The sequence below is a fragment of the Stylophora pistillata genome, chromosome 5 (assembly GCF_964205215.1).
Source record: "Stylophora pistillata chromosome 5, jaStyPist1.2, whole genome shotgun sequence".
Taxonomy (NCBI): domain Eukaryota; kingdom Metazoa; phylum Cnidaria; class Anthozoa; order Scleractinia; family Pocilloporidae; genus Stylophora; species Stylophora pistillata.
Genome location: NC_142523.1, coordinates 14586430 through 14607515, shown reverse-complemented (window position 1 = coordinate 14607515; position 21086 = coordinate 14586430). Strand labels below are relative to the sequence as shown.

The 21086-nt window shown below is 38.9% G+C and overlaps 1 protein-coding gene and 2 pseudogenes across 1 annotated transcript; 1 reads left to right on the top strand and 2 right to left on the bottom strand.

The window, feature by feature from the left end:
• Window positions 1–3177: 3177 nt before the first annotated feature.
• On the bottom strand, window positions 3178–4684 carry LOC148730433 (uncharacterized; annotated as a pseudogene).
• A 10311-nt stretch (window positions 4685–14995) lies between these two features.
• On the top strand, window positions 14996–16927 carry LOC148730432 (uncharacterized; annotated as a pseudogene).
• Window positions 16928–17759: 832 nt separating this feature from the next.
• On the bottom strand, window positions 17760–19519 carry LOC148730431 (uncharacterized). Its single transcript, XM_088761798.1, has 2 exons — window positions 19507–19519; window positions 17760–18705 (listed from the first exon to the last, which is right to left on the bottom strand). The coding sequence occupies exons 1-2, from the start codon at window positions 19517–19519 to the stop codon at window positions 17894–17896; spliced, it is 825 nt and encodes a 274-aa protein (XP_088617924.1). The 3' UTR covers window positions 17760–17893.
• Between the last annotated feature and the right edge of the window lie 1567 nt (window positions 19520–21086).

Genomic DNA, 21086 nt, shown 5'->3' with positions numbered 1-21086 from the left:
AGTGAAAACACGTGTGAGCTGGGGAATTACAGCCTCTGCGGAGGTACTTGTGACAAATTCTACGACAGGATACCTTGAATACTGGTCCCAGAACACTGAAGCCATGTCCTTATTTGAAAAAGGTCCCGTAAAATCCACACTGATCTTCTTCCACGGACCTGTTGGTAGCTCTGACATTTGGAGTGGCTCTCTGGTGTGGCAAGGGATGGTAGCTTGACAAGCTAGGCAATTCCCAACGTGCTTTTCGACCATCTTATCGATTCCGGGAAACCAAACGTGGGCACGAAGCAGTTGTTTCGTACGAACGATGCCCTGGTGACCCTCATGAGCAATTTTCACCATAGTTTCTCTGAATTCTCGAGGGACTATGATTCTTTCACCCCGAAGGACAAGACCGTCAGCCACAGCCAACTCATCGTAAATATTGAAGTACGCTTTCATGTCTTGGTTCCTGTGGTCGATCTTCCTCTCCCGTATACAGGTGATTGACCTTTTTAGTTCCTCGTCGTTTTCCGTTGCCTTTACCTGATCCTCTTTGCTGATAGCCCGGGGAATGTCACTTGCGACCACGAAATTCACGTACTGCTTGACATCCTTGGTAGTGCCTAGTTCCCTTCTAGTGCAGGTTTCACGAGGCAGCGGGTGCCTAGATGTATAATCGGAGATGTTCGTGTTTCCGGGCCTATATTCGACCTTGAACTCATAATCGAGCATTCGTACATCATTCTTTGAAGCTGTATTGACGTCTGATGCCTAGGGTTGTTCAGGATGACTTCGAGCGGTTTGTGATCGGTGACTATTTTGAACGGCAAGCCATACATGAATACATGAAATTTCCTGCACGCAAAATCTGCCGCCAGCATCTCTAGCTCGATTTGAGAATAGTTCCGTTCCGTATCTGAGAGGGCCCTGCTAGCGTATTGCACCACCCTCCAGACTTTGTCACTCGACTCACGTTGGACCAAGGTCGCTGAGATTCCTAACGGACAGCCATCCACATGAACCTCATGCTCTGCGGCGGGGTCAAAATAGACCAAGACTGTGTCTGAGCTAAGGCCTTCTTTCAAACTCTCGAACGCTTCCTGATGATTTCTCGTCCAGGCAAAAACGTTGGCTTTGAGTAAACCTCTCAGAAGTTCGGTTTGAGGAGCATACTTTTCCATAAATCTCGCGTTGTATTGCACTGTACATAGGAATGAGTTCAGTTCCTTCGCGTTGCGAGGAGGCTCGGCTGCCTTGATAGCCTCAACCTTTCGCGGGTCAGGGGATGCTCCATCTTTAGAAAACTTCAACCCGTAATACACACAACTTTGCTTATTGAATTCACACTTTCCCTTGTTAAACGTGATCTTCTTTTCCCTAGCCTTCTTGAATAATTTGTCTAGATTCCGATCATGTTCCTGTTGTGTTTTTCCGTACACAAGAATGTCGTCACTGATGTTGAGGCATCCAGGTATGTCTCGGGTGATCTCCCTGCTCACGGTGTCTTGAAAGATTTCCCCCGCGGATCTCGTGCCAAAATTTAGCCTTTTGTATCTGTACAACCCGATGTGCGTTGAGAATGTGGTGATGTCCCGACTGTTCTCTTGCAGTTCCAGTTGATGATAGCCATGATTCATATCCAAGTGGGAGAAAACAGTTGCTCCATTGAGCTCATGTGTGATATCCTCGAGAGTAGGCATAATAGTATGGGTCCGCGGAATGGCTTTATTGGCCTCTCTCATATCCACGTTCAGTCGAATTTCATTCGCCGTTCTCTTGGGTGTAATCACGACTGGGGATACCCAACTGGTAGGCTCTTCGACCTTCTCGATTACATCATCTCTTATAAGTCTCTCCAGCTCCGCCTCCAGTTTTGGCCTGACGCTGAACGGGATCCTCCTGTGAGGTTGAGCAACTGGTGTTACTGTACGGTCAACAGATCTACCTGCACTCCTTCCATTTTCCCGATCCCCAGGAACAGGTCAGCGTATTCCTCAAGTAATTTGCTTGTGAACATTTCAGAATCAGTTCGTATTGCATTCGTAATCACCACCAGGCCCAGACTTTCGGCAGTCTGAAATCCTATCAAGGGTTCCGTGTTGGTGTTACCTTTAATGACGTGGAACGTACGTAGCCGGGATGATTCTCGTGTTTGACTCTACGACTGCATCGAATTTTTCCATAACTGTTAATGGCCTGGACGGGTTTTCATTCGTTTGGTACGAGCGCAAAACACTTGTCGACTTCTCCAATTTGATCTTATTTGCCAGTAGCTGCTGAAATGTGCATTCATCCATTACGTTAACCGACGCTCCCGTGTCGATCAGCACTTTGACTTCGTGGTTTTCGATTTTTATACTTCTTACTGGCCTGGGTTTTGTGTTGCTTTCGACAGCCCCAACTTCCTCGATCCCACAAAGGGATTCCGCGTCACTGCTATCTGATTGCACCTCCTGACGAACTGTCTTTACCATACTCTTATTTACTTTCCTTTTACTCCTACAGCATTTGGCAAAATGATTCAGCTTCCCGCATGTGGTGCATTTCTTTCCCCATGCCGGGCATTTCTCCTTTCCTCCCGCGTGTGGAAATGCGCCTCCACAAAAGTAACACTCTTTGTTGATACCAGTCGGGCTCTTTTGCCTTCCTAGAAAGACTCTCTTCAATTCTTCCTCGGTATTGTTCCTTCGACTTTGTTGCTATATTCATCGCTGCAGCGTATACTTTGAATCTTTCGAGATATTTCCTGAATCGAGTGCCGACCGATGTCGGATCTAGGTCCGGGTCAAACGGTCCGAAGTTGAGATTTGTATCATATGCGGCCATTCGCAGAGGTTTTTTCGATCGAACGCTTATGAGATGATCCTCGTCGCCAATGTAACGTTCTGGAGTTCGCTTATACAATTCGCTTACAGTTCGCTTACAGCTCCTTTAGTTGTTCGTGATCCTAAATTGTATCACCTCCGTTCTCACTTTACCGTGCATAATAAATACTCGAGTAAATGTCTCCTGGGGCCTTGGGCGTGAACCTGGAGGCCTGGACACTACACTCTATCTCGAAGTTATCCAATTAGTTGAAAGGTCTTTGGTCAAAAGCAAACCTAACAAGTGACCCTTTGGTGTTCTTGCAGCATCAACAAAATGACTATTCTCCTCATTCGAGGAAAAAAAGAGAAAAACAGAATTGACAGTTTTTCATGCGGTTAAATTTATGAGGATCTTTCGATCGCCAAGAAACCCCAGCCGCCGATATAAAACAACCTCGTTGTCCAGTGCTAACAAATCACCGATCACCACGCTGCCATTTGAACCAACAGCACATGCCCAAGCTGTTGCACGCATATGTTGCAACACTTCAGGTTCAATATCACTTTCGTCTCCGTAAAGATGTATCGCGGCATCTTGTCAACTAGAATATCAGCGCCTGCAAACCTTAGCATGGCTTTTTTATGTGTGTTATTGTGATTATACACCTGGTTAACTAAGTTTTGATACCTGTCTGCATCCCACCGGAAGTTGTAACCTTCTTTAGTAGCTCTTTCCTCTGCATCCTGGAAATTTTGTGATACAAGTCAACAAATATATTGTCCAAATTATGGCACGCTTCTATACTGTCTTTGTTTATCATTTCTGTTAATTTTGTTAACGATACGATGCTCTGGGTTTGGACCTTCTATACAACCAGGTGGCTCATTGTAAAGATTTTGATTTGCATGACGTTCTCATCTACGAATGGAAACTGGGGACCCAAGCCCACGAAAAGCCACAATTTCTTCGTTTACCTCGAAGACTACAAAAATAGTTTTCCTCGAGCTATAATCGGAATATAACGATATCCTTGTTTTATTTAAAGGAAAGAAGGACAGTGTGACTTTTCTTAATTGTCGTGTTAATGAGTTGTTAGAGAAAAATACCTCATTATTATTGGTTCTAAACACGTGCTGCCAGTTTAGGTATTCTCTATAGCATTTGTCGGGCAGGAACCGAACGTATCGTACATCCTTTTCTTCAAACTTTCTTACCACCCTGGGATACAGCTTGGAGCCGGAGAATTTCGTTGCTCTTTGCTAAAGGTGTTTCACCTCCGCATCCAACATCAGGTTCTTTTGAGCAGAAAAAAAGCACCTGAGAAGAAAAGATACACACCTACTTGACTATTTAGACAGTTACAATGTGAACTCAGAATATTTAGTTGGGAAGTCGATCAGAGGTTCAAATTAATCATCGTTTTTAGGGTACGTTCAGATTCATATTTATCAATAAAAAGCACTGGTTTCAATACTTATCGCCCATGGAGCGTTTCCCTCTACACTCAACCAGGGTGACGGTTATCGGCACTGCACACACAGGCTTTACATTACGCCCATGGTAATCTACTTTGCTTGCATAGTTATTAGCCAGGAAAAACTGGATCCCTATTAGCAGACAGCGTCCTTGACCATAAAAGTTGCGTAGACATAGGAGAATTAGTAAGTTTTTCATGTATAGAAATGAGAGGTGCTCTTTTCCGATTATCAGCGAGAAAGTGGCGCAGTCCCAGCTAACATATGGTGGAACACAAATCCTGTTCCAAAAAAACAAACAAACAAGTCAAAGCAACTTGACCGCAAGTTATAAGCTGTTGCTCAACAAAATGTTTAGACGGAATCTATTTGGTTATCGCCACAAATTAACCGATGTGATCCCATTACATTACCTCCATTTTCTGAGGACATAAAGGTACATGCAGATTACATATCCAGGTTACCTTGAACGGATAAATTGTATTATTTTTATAATTTTTACGCTGCATTGTTATTATTGTGTGACATTGGCCACTAGTAACGTCTTCAGCTAAACGAAGCAGAACTGATGAAAACGAGAACTGGCAGTTTTCATCAGATCTGATGAAAACGAAGTTGGTTCTCAGCATATTTCATCTTTGAAAGAAAGGGGTGAAAAATTGTTGGGTAGGATTCCAAATTTGGGAAAAAAATCCTTATCCACTTACCCAAGAGATTATAAGTTGGCTCTCTCTGTTTATATTCTCTTACTTCAATTTCAGACTTTGGCTTTTCACCCGTGGCGCAATCACGTGAGAAGCTTTAAGCCTGCTTATTACTCTTCAGACTTGGCTTTGTGAGCAGACATATAATGGCTCCATAAATCACTAGTTACGGTCTGATGTACTTCTGAACTCAGGCTCAATCCGAGTAAAGATCTTAACTTCGTAAGCCTTCTTTTTCACCACTATTTCTAAGCCTCGTGAAAGGAAAAAATCGTTTATAGAGTTTGTCCTCTAGGCACTTTTAAGCCGGCAATATCTTGCGGATGAAAAAGGAGATAGGTCGATTCCGCCCGTTGGCATCTTTTGTACCTTGGTTTTCGTTGCCCAAGCTTTCTTGTTTCCTTTTAATTTCTACTGGTCCTTCAAAGCATGCTTTAATTAAGCGTTGAGTGGACCTCTTGGCGTCGCTCTGCGTTCTGTTTGGTTGGCATTCGCTTGAGCCAGAGCCTCTATTGGCATTCCTTTTATGGAATGAATGATCTCTGCATCTTCCTGATCATCTGAAACGTTTCGCCTTGTTTGGCCCCCACGCGGATCAAGTTCAATTGCATATGCGTTTCCCATTCTCTCGTCCCTTGTTTTTACCATGACGTCATTATTATGCCTGGGTCTTGCGCTGAACATTACAGCGGCATTCTCCCTAAAGTCGCTAGATCCTAGACGATCTTTTAGGAACTGCCTGAGAGCGGACTGCAGTCGACTGTTTCGCATGTAGTAAAAAACTGGGTAGAGACTGAAGATTGCTAAGAATGCTAACCACGTTTTGGCCGTCGAACAGTTCCTCTAAATCTACCATTGCGAATAGGATGGCGGGAACATGAGGCAGAAAGTTGGTGGCGATTTTTATGGCGATAGCTCTGCAAGCTCAATTGTCACGTTTTAAACGAACTTCGGCTTGTAGAGGACTTATGCTCATCTCTGCTTGCTCCTAAAATGGAAAAATATTAAATTTCTACTCCCCCCCCTCCTCCTTGACCTGTCCTCATACCGTCTATCGTCTATTTTTACGGGGTGGAGTAATTGTGGGTGGGAGGTGGGGGTTGGAATAAAAAAAAAAGAACCGTCTGTAGAGGCGGACTTCTGAACCCTCCCCGCCAAGTGAGACCAGCTGGTGGTCCGTCTACCGAGCGAGCGTTAGATCTTCATAAAGAAACTAAAGCAGTAAATAAACAGTAAAGCAAAGTTGAAAGAGATGGCTTCGAGTGGCTCTTCCATAACTTACAAAATATTTAATAGCCTAGTAGCCCTTAGGGATTTATCATACCTCCATGCACGCCTAAAGTATTTCTTCACTTAACACAAAACATTAGTAATGAACATACTACAGCGTCATTGGTAAAAACGTTACAAAACACATTTATTCAGTGAGTTCATCAGTTCGCTTTCCGGAAATGTGATAGTTAAGTTGCGTTCTTTGTAGCATTTAAAAATTAAAACTAAAAATTGAAAAAAAAAAAAAAAAAGAAACGGCTTTGGGACTTTCTTTTTATGGCTGGATAGCGATGGTGGACAGTATAGCTTCAATAGTAGAGTATTTGGAAGCACGAGCGCATAAACTACAGCACATCTCATACTCGTCAAAACCCGTTTTATAGAAATACCAAAAAAAATTTATCCACTATTGATATATAAAAGGATTCCAAATAGTCTTGAACAAGAGGAAAACATGTTTGAAGAACTAGAATCAGATTATTCAGAGAATATAGATAGTTCTGACGAATGATAAAGTCTTTATGTAGATGTATGTTTAGTGAAGACAGTATTGCGATTTTATTGATGATGAAGAATTGAAAGATGATAATGTATCTATTGATGACAACTATACTGTGCGATTAATAAATAATGAGACAAAAGAATAGTTTTAACAAGTATTAGGTGTATTTTGGATGAATTAAAGCGTCCGAATTTTATCGATAGTTCTGATTTCGAAATGGATTGGGATGAAGATAATTAAACGCATTCTTATTTTTTTTCTTCTAATTTTAGAAATATTAATAGTAATAAGCTAATGATGGACTGTAGCTATTGATAGACTGGCCCGCCTAGACTAGCATAGCTATATGCGGGCGAGTCCGACTTTAAATGTAAGTTTTTATGTAATGATTACAATAATTATAAATGAAGATGATGAATGATCGATGATGATGATGATGATAAAAAAACAAATATCTCATATTAGTATAGAATGTATTGTAATAAAGAGATACATGTTAAATTAGATGAGGGCATTCGTTCATTTTGCCGGCCGGGCAGAATTTTGGAGCAAAGACTTCGGTCACGACCTTTTGGCGATAAATATATCTTATTAACCAAGCGCGAGGGTCGTACTGGGAGAGTATCGGCCCGAGGTCTTGACAGTACGGAGCGAGCGCAGTGAGGTCCGTACAAAAAAGACCGAGGGCCGATATTCTTCCAGTACGGTCCCGAGCAAGCTTGGTTAATAAGAGATTTATTATGCGACTGAAGTTCAAAGGGATACAAGCGCGGTATCATTCGGGACCATTCGGGACAGTGCTCGGTCCAATACTGAGAGAATATTGACCGGCAATAGAGCATTTTGATTGGTTGATTTTAGTTATTGGCCCTCTGACTGCCCGAGTCGTGTAATAAATAATTTTAATTCTTTCTTCTCTCTCGCTCTCAAATCACTTTAGTTCTTCCGCAAAAACTGATTTCGAAATAAATTTGGCGGTACTGAATTTGTTTTGAAAACGATTGAAACGTGATCTAAAAGCAATTTGTTATTTGCAGTCAAACTAATTGAAGCGTACCCCTCAGGATTACATTAATGATTTGATTATTTGAATATTGAACCCGCTAATCGTTTCAGGAGCGCAATAACGAATTGAATATTTGAACATGGAACCCGCTAACCGTTTCAAGAATGCAATAATGGATTGATTATTTGAATATTGAACCCGATAGCCGTATTCGTTTTACATGTAAAAAGGCGCGGATCGTTGTTCAAATCAGAAGTCCACTTCTGATTGGATTATGTGAACACATGATGATAGATCGGAACTATTTCAACATGGCGTCAGACAGGGGCGAAAGGTGAGTTCGAGTGTTGTGTAGAACTTCTTGTAAATGTTGTAAATGGAATGCTATCGAGAGCTTTTTTCGCATATTTACATCTTGATGAAATTGTAGAAATTCTTTTGTGTATTCATGGTCGAAGAAAATAGTTTACGGGCGAAGCCATCGCAAGACTTTTTTTATTTTGTTAATATTTGCGATCGACTGTTTTCGCAGTGTTTTTACAGTGCAGTTTGTTCATTTTCAGGATTCCTCGTCAAATAGAACAATCTTATTGGACTTCAGAAATGGACTTCTAATTTGAACAATGATCCGCGCCTTTTCCAAACGGATACGGCTATCGGGTTCAATATTCAAATAATCAATTCATTATTGCATTCGTAAAACGGCTAGCGGGTTCAATAATCAAATAATGAATTCATTATTGCATTCTTGAAACGACTGGTGGGTTCAATATCCAAATAATCAATTTACGAATGTAATCTTGGGGGGTACGCTTCAATTAGTTTGACTGTAATAATCCTTCCCAAAAAGTAACTCAGGAAGTTAAACGAGAGGCTGTTGCAGTTAACAATTACGTTAATCAATGTGACTCTCCTTCGTTAACATCTGAATTCTTCCTTCTTCCACATAGTTCGTTCGTTTGTGCTAGGTTGAGCGAAGGTTTGAGTTCTTCTATAAAATACACTTTCGCCTATTCTTCGCAAATGCCTTGAATTTGGACATTTGTACCGTAAATTTCACAACAGAAACTAGAGGTATTAGATGAATAAACGTCGCATTAAATCCCTTTGTGTCTAGCTGGAAAGAGTCTCATTGACTTCAACTTTTCAGTGTAAGAAAGACGGATTTACACACACCATTGCAGAAAACGAACAAGCAGACGGACAACTCCAAAACACATTGCGTTCACTGACAATTTGACTTTCCGCGACATTTTAAAACGGAACAGAGGTAAATCTTCGAAGATTAATCGTCGTTGGAAATAAACGGTACTTTCCGTAAGACCTGTGAGTGTTTTTTTTTTTGTTTTTTTTTTTTTACGAGAAGATTGTCCCATGGTCACTTAATTCGTGTGTGTTTGTCATATAAGTACTGTTGTTTATTCAAAAGCGTAAGCCGTTTTCCTCTTCAATTAACAGGTGTCAGATCATGGCAGTTACTTGTCAAAAAATGTTTCAAAGTTTGCTCGGAAGCCTCTCAAGTTACATTTACAAATAACATTATTTCGATGAAAGCTTTCTCTTTAATTTTAATAACGTCTGTTTTCTTTATCATCCACTCGCTAACAAATTGTTAAGTTTATAAAAGAATTTTTCCGTAATTAAACTCGTAATTGTGGCCCTAAATCATTCAGGTTCTTTTGGCAATCATTTCGTTATGTGTTAGAAAAAAATAAAAATGTTATTTACCCGCATTGGTCGGTGCGTATTGGGAAAAACTGTGCCCTCTGTCTTGAGTATCCAAGACTTTGGGCACAGTTTTTCCCAATACGGACCTCCCGGCTGGTGAATAACATATATTTATTTAGATAGTATTGTATTGACATGATGATATTTAATTCACTTTAAAAAAATGTATAATAGAATTAGCTATGAAAGTTAAGAATAAGATGATAAACATTTTCAACCGTTTGAAAGCATCCTGCCACAGATAATAGTGAAAGAAAAGGGATGATTAATATCGATTAGATTATGAAACAGATACTGAAATCTAGAAACTACAAAAGCAAAAAGGACTCGCTGAATATGACCAATATTGGAATAAAGTAATGAATATGATAAGCAAGATATTAAAAGAATTATACAGAGGTGAACGTTTTTTACAAACACATCATTAAACGTATCCACGAGTAGGTACAAATCAATGATAATGTTATCTAACACCTGTAAAAATGTGTTAAATAATTTTCTTCGTTGAAAGGCATTCCTCGCATAAAAGATCTCAAGTGCATCATTATTTTGTCATATTTTTTTTTCAAAAAGAAAACGACACAGCTCGATCTTCTTTTTGAGATCTTTTTTTCAGGGTAAGTTTTGAATAAAACCAGATATTTTTCCAAAATTTCTAAAAAAACCGTTCGCAACATTGAAATGGTTACTATTTAACACCACTTCGTTTGCAATCGTACCAAATTGTGCTATTTTGCCGTTGTTATGTGTACAGTAATAGAAGACATTAGTGGTCTATCATCAAATTGTTTCTTTGTAATTGAATTCTGGTCATTAACACCCTAAACCACAGTCAATTCTTTTTTTCAATTTTACCTTGGCATCGAGTTCAAATTAATCATTCTTGTCATTAACTGTTTCAACGTCATAATGATATTCAGAAATATCTTAAACAACAACAAAAATCTGTAAGTCGTTCTTATATGCGACTCCAGATTTGCTTTTCAGAACAAGATCAAACATAATAAGATAATTCGGTGATGTATCATTATGTTTGTAAATCTGACCTATCATTCTGAATGATCACTAAAAAAGTTTTGTTCTATGATTATCTGTGTGTCTGTGTGTCTGTGTGTCTTTATTGTTCAAAAGATAAAATTACATATCTTATGTTACATCTAATACAGGAAGTACACTTTCACAAAGCTACATTATACTTAAAAACAATTCTATTAAAAAATGTATTCTTAAAACGGTTTGTGCGAATAGCGGGCATGACAGGGGATTTATTTCTCAAATTATACCTCGTGATCTTGGTCTCAGGGAAGTAGGCTCTAAGAGGATGGCTCAGGATAGTTGAAACCTTGCGACAAATTTTGTGATCTTGCGTTTTAAGTAAGTCACCTATCACTAATTTCTTAGATATGTATTTACGTTTAAAACAACGATCTAAAAACTGCTGGGCTATAGTTAGCTCTGACTCAGAGGCCCCATGCACAGATAGAGCATAAGTGATATTAGGTAGGACAATGGAATTAAATAAAACATCTACTTCTGCTTGGCTACATCCTTCCTTGCGGAGGCATCTGATAACGTATAACCCTTTATTAGCTTTACCTAACTTTTCTTTTAGGTGAGTACTGAATTTGCAGTTCGGCTGAAACGTGAGACCAAGAATGGTTATTGTACTAGTCTGAGGTATGCCAAAAATACTTTTGTAGGCCTCGGCAGTGTGACCTTTTTTATACATAATAAGCTCTTTACATTTAGTAGAATTTGAATTCATTCTATTTTGGCTTGCCCACTGTAAAAACTGATTTATTAAGTCTACAGAGTGATCTTTATAATAATATACCGGAGCAATAATCGTACAGTCATCAGCGTATTTGAAACCAAGTGTCTCGTTCCCTAATTTAATTTCCAGATCGTTAAGAAATATATTGAACAAATAAGGTCCTGAAACACTACCCTGGGTTGTGCCCTTGTTAACTGTTTTCCAATTACAGACATGATTCCCGAAAATAACTCTTTGTTTCGATGGAGCTTATAGTTGATACTTTTACTGTAGAGCTTTCTATGTCACTTGAAAAAAACAGTTCAAAGCACAGTATACATTGACCGGTTTGAGTTGGGAACATCTTTTTTGCCAATACGACTACTGTAACAGCCTTTGCTCGTATTAAGATGTAAAGTCATTTCTCGGACATTTTATGGACATTACGATAATCTTCATTTTTTGAAGCTCACTCCAGTGATATCATCTTCATCGCTAAAATGGACTTGGATTTTTCATGACATAATGGAAAACATTCTCATCGAGATTACCACCTGTCACACACTATGTGCAAATCTGTCATCGGTATACTTCTCATATCTATTTGTATTGTTTTTATTAGTTTTGTAAATTTGATAAGGGTCTTACTGTAATTTATTATCTGATGTAATTTTTATGTTCTATAATTGTTATGCGTATTTGATCATATGTAAATGGAATTTGCGCGCTATAAATATTAAACTATTATTATTACTATTATTGTCGTCTGTAATAAGTTGGCATTGCTACAGTAACTGGGGAGTTCTGTGTTGAAATAATTAACAGTGACAGCATGAGTACTTTGACTCGATTGTGGATCTTTAACATTTCATGATACCTCTACCACCTATGTCAAGATCTCAAGTCATCTTCCTTGAACCATTGATTTCGAACAAACTATTCCTTTTAGTGTCAATATAACGTTTATGACAGGAACTATATCTCGTATCTTAGTTGATAATTGAGCGAGGCAAGTTATCACAATTGAGAGAAGAGTTGTAAACATAAATGTGATGGCCGAAATACGTTTCGAAGAGAGGTATTTTACTTTTTGGTAGTTTTATTCTTAAATTCAATATTTATTTTAAAAAAACATCCTCGAATTCGAGGGGAGACATTGCTAAGGAAAAAAAACTACGTCGACGGTCGACGGTAAATTACTAGAAAGTCAGTCAACGGATCGTGCCCTTAAAATTACAATTGACGTTGATTTCGAGTCGGTTGGTTATCGCAACAGAAAAAGTAATTTTCTAATTAAAACAAAATTGGCTTTTTCATCATGGTTTTCATGGTTAACGTAAAATTCAATCTGCAAAAGAAAAAATATGTATACAATCAAGACAAGTGAATTTGGTTCTTTTGAGATTCATAAGGTACGGTAAAAATTAGTTTTTCGCAAGATAAAAATGCACCGTGTAAAACAAATCAACTCCCCAAGAGAGACAGAAGCAGATAAAAAAAGAATGAAAGGTTCTCCCTTTAGATTACAACAGCACATATAGGACTGACTACCCAAAAGAGACAGAACCGGGCGAAAAAAAAAATGAGAGGTTCTGCCCTCAGATAACAACAGCCCAGTTAGGGCTAATTACCTAAGAGAGACAGAACCAGGTGACAAAATCGAACGAAAAAAACAAACGTTCTTCCTTACATAAGAACAGGTCACTTGGGACTGATTACCCTAGAGAATGGGTGAGAAATTACAAAAAAAAAAAAACCACAGCATACTTAGGATTCTGCTTTTGAAACTGCGAAAAAGTAAAATACAATACTAAAGAGCGAATGTGTGAGTGCGCTGAGAGAAAATAGAAAAAAGTGGCTCATGGACAAAGTTAACATTTAAAACCTCCATATTTTGCTCAGAGATACCTTAAAGTGAACCTAGAAATTTGGCAAAGTTCTTTTTTCCCAGACTTGCTTCTTTATTCTAGAAAATTCACGAAAACTGAAACGAGCGTCGGTCGCCGTAAAAAGGCGGAAATCAGTACCTTGAGTAAAAGTAATTAACTTTGCTCATAAAGAGTGCAAAAGAAAGCTAGCTCGCATGAATTTAATTTGATAAGTTTGTTTAGGAGAGATTGAGGAATGGTTTAAGTCTAAAACGGAACCGTTTCATTTAATTTGGAGCTCAAGGAACGCTTTTGAAAATCACCAATATTTCAAATGCAAATATTACTATCGCCTTTTGTAACAAATTTTCAGTTGTCATTTTCCCCATGCGTTATAACTCAGAATCGGTTCAGGTTAAGCACATGATAAATGGAAATAGTTTTGTTTTCGAGGATGTCAAAATTAGTTCGGAGTTTATCATTTCCGGGAAATTTAGGCTTAACTTTGTGAAAATTTGAGGAAATGGATGCAGTAGGCTAACCTTGCATAGCTATAAATAATTGAATTTCCCTCTTTCAATTTTATCCTAAAAACTTTCTTTAAACTTAAATGTGCTCGAATATGCAAAGAAAAATAGACGTCCTCCGCTAGCTTACAGAATGTGTTATTGTAAACAATTTCCCCATGGGAAATTGATGAGAATTTGAAACAAAAGCAGAGATAAAAAAAACAATCTTCCATCAATAAGGGAATCCTCGTTTACAATATTTGCTTCATTAGCAGAAGCAATTCAGTTTCTGATGGAGCTAAAAATAAATCAGTTCTGAATATCGAAAGGTCAAAGTATGATTAACTCGGTCAATGAATACGAACCTGATGCATTGAATACTTTTTGTGCAACACGGGTTTAAAAACTCAAAATTTTACATATAATGTATGAGCTCACTAGCGCTTTTGCCACCCTGAAATTTTGCAGTTTTTGATGGACTATTTCTCCTTGAATATTACACCCAAAGAGCTAAAAATTTCACCATGTACTAAGGTTTTCTTCCTCTTTAGCTGCCTGAAGTCAATTTGTATCTAACATGCTTCCTTCTTTACGCAAAGCCGTATGCAAATGAGCAAAAATGTAAACAATGACGTCAGCATCAATCCGCCTATGGCTGTGCAAGGTCAGGCATAGGTAATGGCCTTGTTGTTGCAGTCGTTGTCAGATTCAAATCGTTACGAACAGTTCCAAACACTTTCCATTCACGCTCTGGCTGACTTGGTCAATGCTAATATCTGTGTGCCTCTTTACACGATCTACGCCGTCGTAGAGGATAGTTGGTCCTGAAGAAAGACTTTGGCAATCATGACGAGTTTCTTCGATCCAGTTTACATTGCAATCAACCTCAGCTCGCTGCTGGCAATAATAATAAATATTTTTTGGGCATTTCCTATGACCGTAGGTACAGCATCTGGAAAAGCAACGGGAAAGCCTTACTGTTGATCCCCACTGCCTGCAAGCTCGAACTACGAAGACTTTTCCTCGCTGCACAAGCTCGAACACTGATAAGTAAACGAACGCTCTAGAAGAACAATGGCGGTGAAGTGTTCGCGTGCTTTACACGAAAAATAACATTTTGATTGGTCGCTTTGAAAAATGTTTCGCGTTTTCACTAATTTATTTTACTATAATTTGCACTCCAACGAAAAGGAAAGAAATTAATGGCACGAGCCAAGTGAACTTGAGTGTTAAATTCAACAACTGACGAATTTAACGATTCCTAGAAATGTTACTATTTTTAACACTGTCATTCATCTGCCTGTACAATCGGCGACTTTATTTCGAAATTGAAAACAAAACGCTTCAATGGCTTTGTTAGGAGAATTCAGCGATAAAGAATATCACTGATATGTGATAAGGGCAAGTTGATGAATGATAAGTATGTAATTTCTCTTTAAATTCGAAAAATTCAACGCAGTGATGTGATTGGATGCGTTCTCCTGTTGTGATGATGCAAAGCGTTAGGAACCGCTCCCGTCCGCCATTTAGAGCTGAGTTGTTCCGTGTCGGGCTTTCGCACAAAATTTTTATTTTCATTTTGATATTTTTCAGTTTACCTCCTTTTATACTTTAATATGGGAACTGCTTTAACTTCTACTTCATTACCTAGCAATTCAATTTTAGAATTATTGCCAAAACTACGACCATTGGATCTCAGTGACAATGAAACGTGCTTCTCAGACGGTGAACTTACCTCAGAGTTTGATGATTGTGTCTCCGCACATCTTGAAACCTTAGCGGCGAAAGACAAAACGATTCGTGATTTTCTTCCTATCTAGGAGGCTCAAAGCAGGGTCAAGGCTGCGATGGGAACTTTCCTCAAAGAAGAAGCCGCAAAAATGCAAAGAACTGAAGCCGATAAAGAAGAAGACGACCAAGACAATGATGACAGTGGAGAGAGGGATTCTGAGGAGGAACAACAACTACCAATCGTTTTCGGTCCTTTCATGATCTCAAAGAAAGATATCATGACGAAACTCGAAGTCCGTCTGTTTATTTTTAAACTCTGGCTTAGAAGAATAGAAGATATACGAAAGATGGATACAAAGAAATGCAACAGCCTTCAAGATTTTGAACATGCCATATATCACGCCCAAGAAATCACCAAAGATTACAGAGAGTTTATTCAAAAGCAATTCTACGACATAGAACTACAACAGATGCTGCCTCACCACGAAGAAAACCACGAAAAAGCATGGGATGAAACCTTGGAAGAGAAAGAAAAGGCTGATTTTGAAATGTTAAATGAAGATTTAGAAATGTTTTGTTCCAATACGGCTCGCATCTGTGCTTTGCTCGGCCTTCGACTCCACTTCCTCGAACGCCTGAAAGAAATACCACCAGAAGATTGCGATCATCTTAAGGTATGTGACTGGATCATAACTTTCTTACGAAACAACTATGAGTCGGGTAGTCCAGCCAACAGAAGCCCTCCCAGCAAGGAATTGCTTACTGCTGTCGGTTTTGATCCTCTTAGTTCCTCCGCCGAAACCATCATAGTGCGCGCAGGAAGTACGCAACATCACATCGATGCGTGCGAAATGGCAGAAATATTTATTAGAGACCAGTTCAAGTACAATATTTTGCTCTCTCATGAAGTTTCAAGATTCTCTTTAGCAGAAAATTGTACAAATACATGGTTTCAGCTCCCAGAACCGACTAACGATGAAGAAATTAATGAAGTTCCTTTTTGCCACGTTAACATCCAGAACCTCGTGACAATAGAATCCCTCGCTTCTAGTGATATACGTTCGAGTCTCAGCGGCTTAGTGTCATAGGACGATCAAAACACTGCTCTGTTTCATGGCACAGATCATCAAAGCGCCTGCGACATTTTATTTCGGGGAATAGATTTATGTCAAGGACGACAGAAGCGAGACTTTAGCTGTGGATCAGGATTTCATTTGACTGACAATTGCGAAGAAGCTTTGAACTGGGCACAGAACACAACGGCGAAACCAGCTTTGTTAGTTTTTCAAGTGAATAGACAAGAGGACTCAGATAATGCAAAGAAACTGAACCTGTTTGAAAACCATCAAAAATGGTGCGAAATTGTGTCCTCATTTCGATCGGGGAAGAAAACCGCTAAGAAAAGAAAGAGCTTGCGTGCTTATGACTTAATTGAAGGGCCAGTTGGCACAATCAGAAGGAATGATTCAATGGATGAGATTACGTTCGAGCCAAAACCTTCTTCCTATCAAATGTGCTTGATTTCTGATGACATTGCGGAGACTTTCAGAAAAACGATTCATTCGATTATTTTTCTAGACATTATTTAAAGCAAGGCGAAACAGCGAAAACAGATTTAACCCAACGTGAACAAAGAAACTGACGCACCAGACGCATCCGTGTCATTTTTGTATTGTGTTGGCAAGGTATTAGGATAGAAGTGTTAGGTATGCCTGTAGAAGCATCTACAGAACCTTTCTAGATTTTCATAGCGCATTGAACTCTCGACAGACTGTGTGTAGATAAAGATTCAACTTACGAAATGCCTATATCAAGAGTTCAATAAAATATCTTAGTTGGCATTGCGATGAATTGGCGCACATGCTGTTGGTCTGCCATAAAGCACTGAAATTTTCATGTGTCAGTCGCGAAATGATCCATTAAGTCAAAACTTAAGGTCTATTGTTTCTTGCCTCGTACACTAAACATCTGATGACAAACTGTTTGCTTTTCCAATGAAACTCACTGCGTGTTTGCAGATCCTTATGTTTAGAACAAAACTCGTATATTATGAAGTGACCTTAACTGCGCGCCACTCGTCACAGCGTTTAACAATATGGCATAAAAGTTCGTTATGATGGCAATGTTTCTCTTTAAAACTTAAGTTCGTTCTCTTTGTTAGATTCAGCCGAAAGCCACTCGATGCAATTTGGGGCCTTCGATAGAAACCAAAATGTTACAACATGGTGATCTTGATGAAATACATGCCTTAGACCTAAAGGCAGATCCAAGTTAGCGGTAAACGTTCACGTCTGACGACTTCACTCGCCATTTTCGTTCCGCGCGGTCAGCTGCTAATGATCCTTCGAGGATAATGATAAATCTAATGTCAGGTTCTAGGTAGGAAGTATTATGGACACCATTGATATTACAAAGTTTAGTTTAATTGGCACATGGATACAGAATAAAGAAGTCCACAAGTAAAAATTTCGTAACAACCTGGTTGTTTCAAGTTTCGACATTCAATTATCATAATTATTTGGTTCTTTAAGAGTAAGTACTCAATAAATGTATACCTATTTCACTGAGAAGACTACGGAATGAAGGCCACGATCAAAGAGTTTGGCGCAACTTTCTGTTCGAACACAAAGCTGATAAGAATCATCTTTCTGACGGGCATAAGAGACGCTTGCTGAGTTCTTTCCTGAGATGGAAGCCATCGGTCCCTCAATGAATTGGTATTGGCGATTCATTTTTTTGCGGGACTTTGAATCGGCCATCCCATTTCTGAATTTCCTAACCACATCTTGCCATTCTTTCTTCATATCCGGATGTTGAAGATTAAAGCCTTTTTCGTCATTATCGCCTCTTAATTTAGTCTTCTTTAATCGAAACACGAGCACTGCAGAACTGGTTCTTCGATGTCGGGCCCTCTTCAAGGCTTCATCAAATTGTTTGCTCAAATAGAAACCATCTCCATCGCTGAAGTCCTGCCTTTGTGCACCTCTTCTCAAGTCAATTTCACCCTCAATTATATCTTGAACGCTTTCGTGAGATGTACCGTGAAAGAAAACTTCGAATTCGTCATCTTCTAGCGAATCCAGAAAAGAGCCTTCGACTTGATTTTGTGTTCTGTAACACTTTTGCGCGAGTCCATTTTTGTCAACATTTATTGCTTTTACTGCTTCGCCTCGCTCTGGCCAATCTTCTTCAGGAGTGAGATCGAACCATTCATTAAGAGTGTTCTCTTCGTATGGAGAGCGGTTGCGGTTGATAAAAATGCTTGCACTATAGTTTAACACACATTTTGAGATGGAGAACTTGATGTACGAGACGAGATCGCTAGATGCGATAAACGACTTTCCGAGGCTCACCTGGCCCAACCATCCTAGAATCGCGAACAGACGATTTTTCCGTTTCTTGATAATCCTCAGCAAATTCTACTTTCATCTCATTTCTCCAAAAGACCAAATCAGTCATTTTGAAACTCGAAGGTACGAGTGTCTCACGCTCTGCTAGTTTCAGTTTAAGTTTAAGTTTAATTGATTCGCCACAGGAATGGCAGGAGAAAGGAACAGAACTTTCATTCCAATTGACACACTCATCCGAATAAGTTGTCCAATGGTAACAGACTTTTACAAGTTTATCCGGCGTAATGTAGACCATATGTCTCTTAGACCATATGTGTCTCTTAGTGACACGAAGAGGATTAATAATAATAATGTAGACCATAAACTTTCCATCCGTTTTCCCAGTGCGGCCGAAAGATGTTGCATCGTTTTCAATAAAAATCTTGAACCAGACGAGAAGTACAATAAAACCGTCTGTAGGGGCGCACTTCCGGACCCTCCCCACCAATGTATACCAGCTGGTAGTCTCACGACCGCAAAGACGGTGACAATACAGCTTCGAAGAGGCTATGAGTACTTTTAGTTTTTATAAGGTAGATATAGTTATATACTTTTTCTTCTCAGTTCGTGAGCGCGCAGTATTTTACAATTCGTGCGGTCTGATTGGTTCCGAAAGCGGGCAGTATTCTCCCACCCAGCCCTCTCTCAGCAGGCGGTGTCTGTTTCGTGTTGAGTCGCTTTGTATAACATCTCTAGCATTGTTGCAATTTTTCATTAATGTATCTTGTTTTACCAGCTAGGCAGCATTTTTAAGCGAAGACTTCGGTCACAACTTTTACCCAATAAATACATCTTATTAGATGTTTGGTTGTGAAGTATGGGTGAGTATTTTTACGAGTTGTGCCGTATTTTGACGCGCCCTAGGGCGAGTCAAAATAAAAAAAACGAGTAAAAATACTCAGCGATACTACACAACCAAACATCTAATAAGAGATTTATCATCCAACACGCCAAAGTTTTATTTCAGTGCGGGCGAATTTCGCGGATATTTCTGGAGTACAAATATCGCGTGATATTTGTACTCGTCTCGTACGTTATTTGTACTCTACGAAGCACAGTTGGATAATAAATAACATTATCCCTCTCTTCTCTCTGTCTCTGTCTCGGTCTCTCTCTCTCAAATCACTTTGGTTTATCTGCAAAAATTGATTTCGAAATAAATTTTGTTGTACTAAATTTGTTTCATTCAAAGATTGAAACGCGGCCTAAAAGCCTTTCTTAATTTAATAACACTTCTCAAAAAGAAACTAAAAGAGTTAAACGAGAGGTATTTGAAGTTAACAATTTCATTAATCAATTTGACTCTCGTTCGCTTAATATCTAAATCCTCCAAAAAATTTGTTCATTTATGAGACGTTGAGCGAAGTTTTGATTACTTGTATGAATACACTTTCGTTTATTATTTGCGAGTCTCTTGAATTTGGACATTTCTACGGTAAATTTCACAACAGAAACCGGAGAGATTCGATGACTCAGAGTCCCATTAAATCCCCTTGTGTCTAACGAGAAAAAGCGTCTCATTTGACTTAAGTTTTCGGTGGAGATTTATACACGCCATTGCAGAAAACAATACATCTTATTCCAAAATAGCCACCATTGTATTATTCTTTTATACTTATGTTAATTGGCCCTCGATGCCTCGATCGCATCTTCAGAATTGAAAAGAATTTCTTGGTAGAATCGAGGCATCGAGGGCTAATTTACATGAACATAAAAGAATTATAAAGTCTCAGCCATTTTGGAATAAGGTGTATTGCAAACAAGCAGACTCTCACATCTCCAAAACACACATTTGCATCCACTTAAAATTACGTTAGCAGAGGTATCTTTCGAAGATTAAACGTCGTTGGAAATAAACAATACTTTCCGTAAGATCTCTGATTGTTTTTCTAATACCCCATTCACACCAAAGCCTAAACTTGTTTTGTTAAACATGGTTAACACAACAGCTCCATAGAAGCCGCTCAAATCAATATTTAGTTGACTTCAAATGTGGCACATTGAAAATACAATTTAGCAATTGCTTGAGTCTTGTGGAAAATTTAGTTTTTCAGATCTCTGCTTCTGTTTTTTATTCAGTTAAACCTGGTTTAACTAAACAAGTTTTCTGGTGTGAATGGGGTATAAGAGAAGATCGTCGCTATGGTCACTTCATTTAACTCGTGTGTGTTTGCCAACCCAGTTCTGTTGTTCATTTAAAAGCGTGCATGCGTTTTTTATCCTCAGATCTTCACAGATGCTTATTAAAAAATGCTAATTTCAAAAGTTTGCTTGGAAGTCTTTTACGTTCCCTTTACCATTACGTGAATGAAAATGTTTCGGTGATGCCTTTCTCTTTAATTTGAATAACATCTGTTTT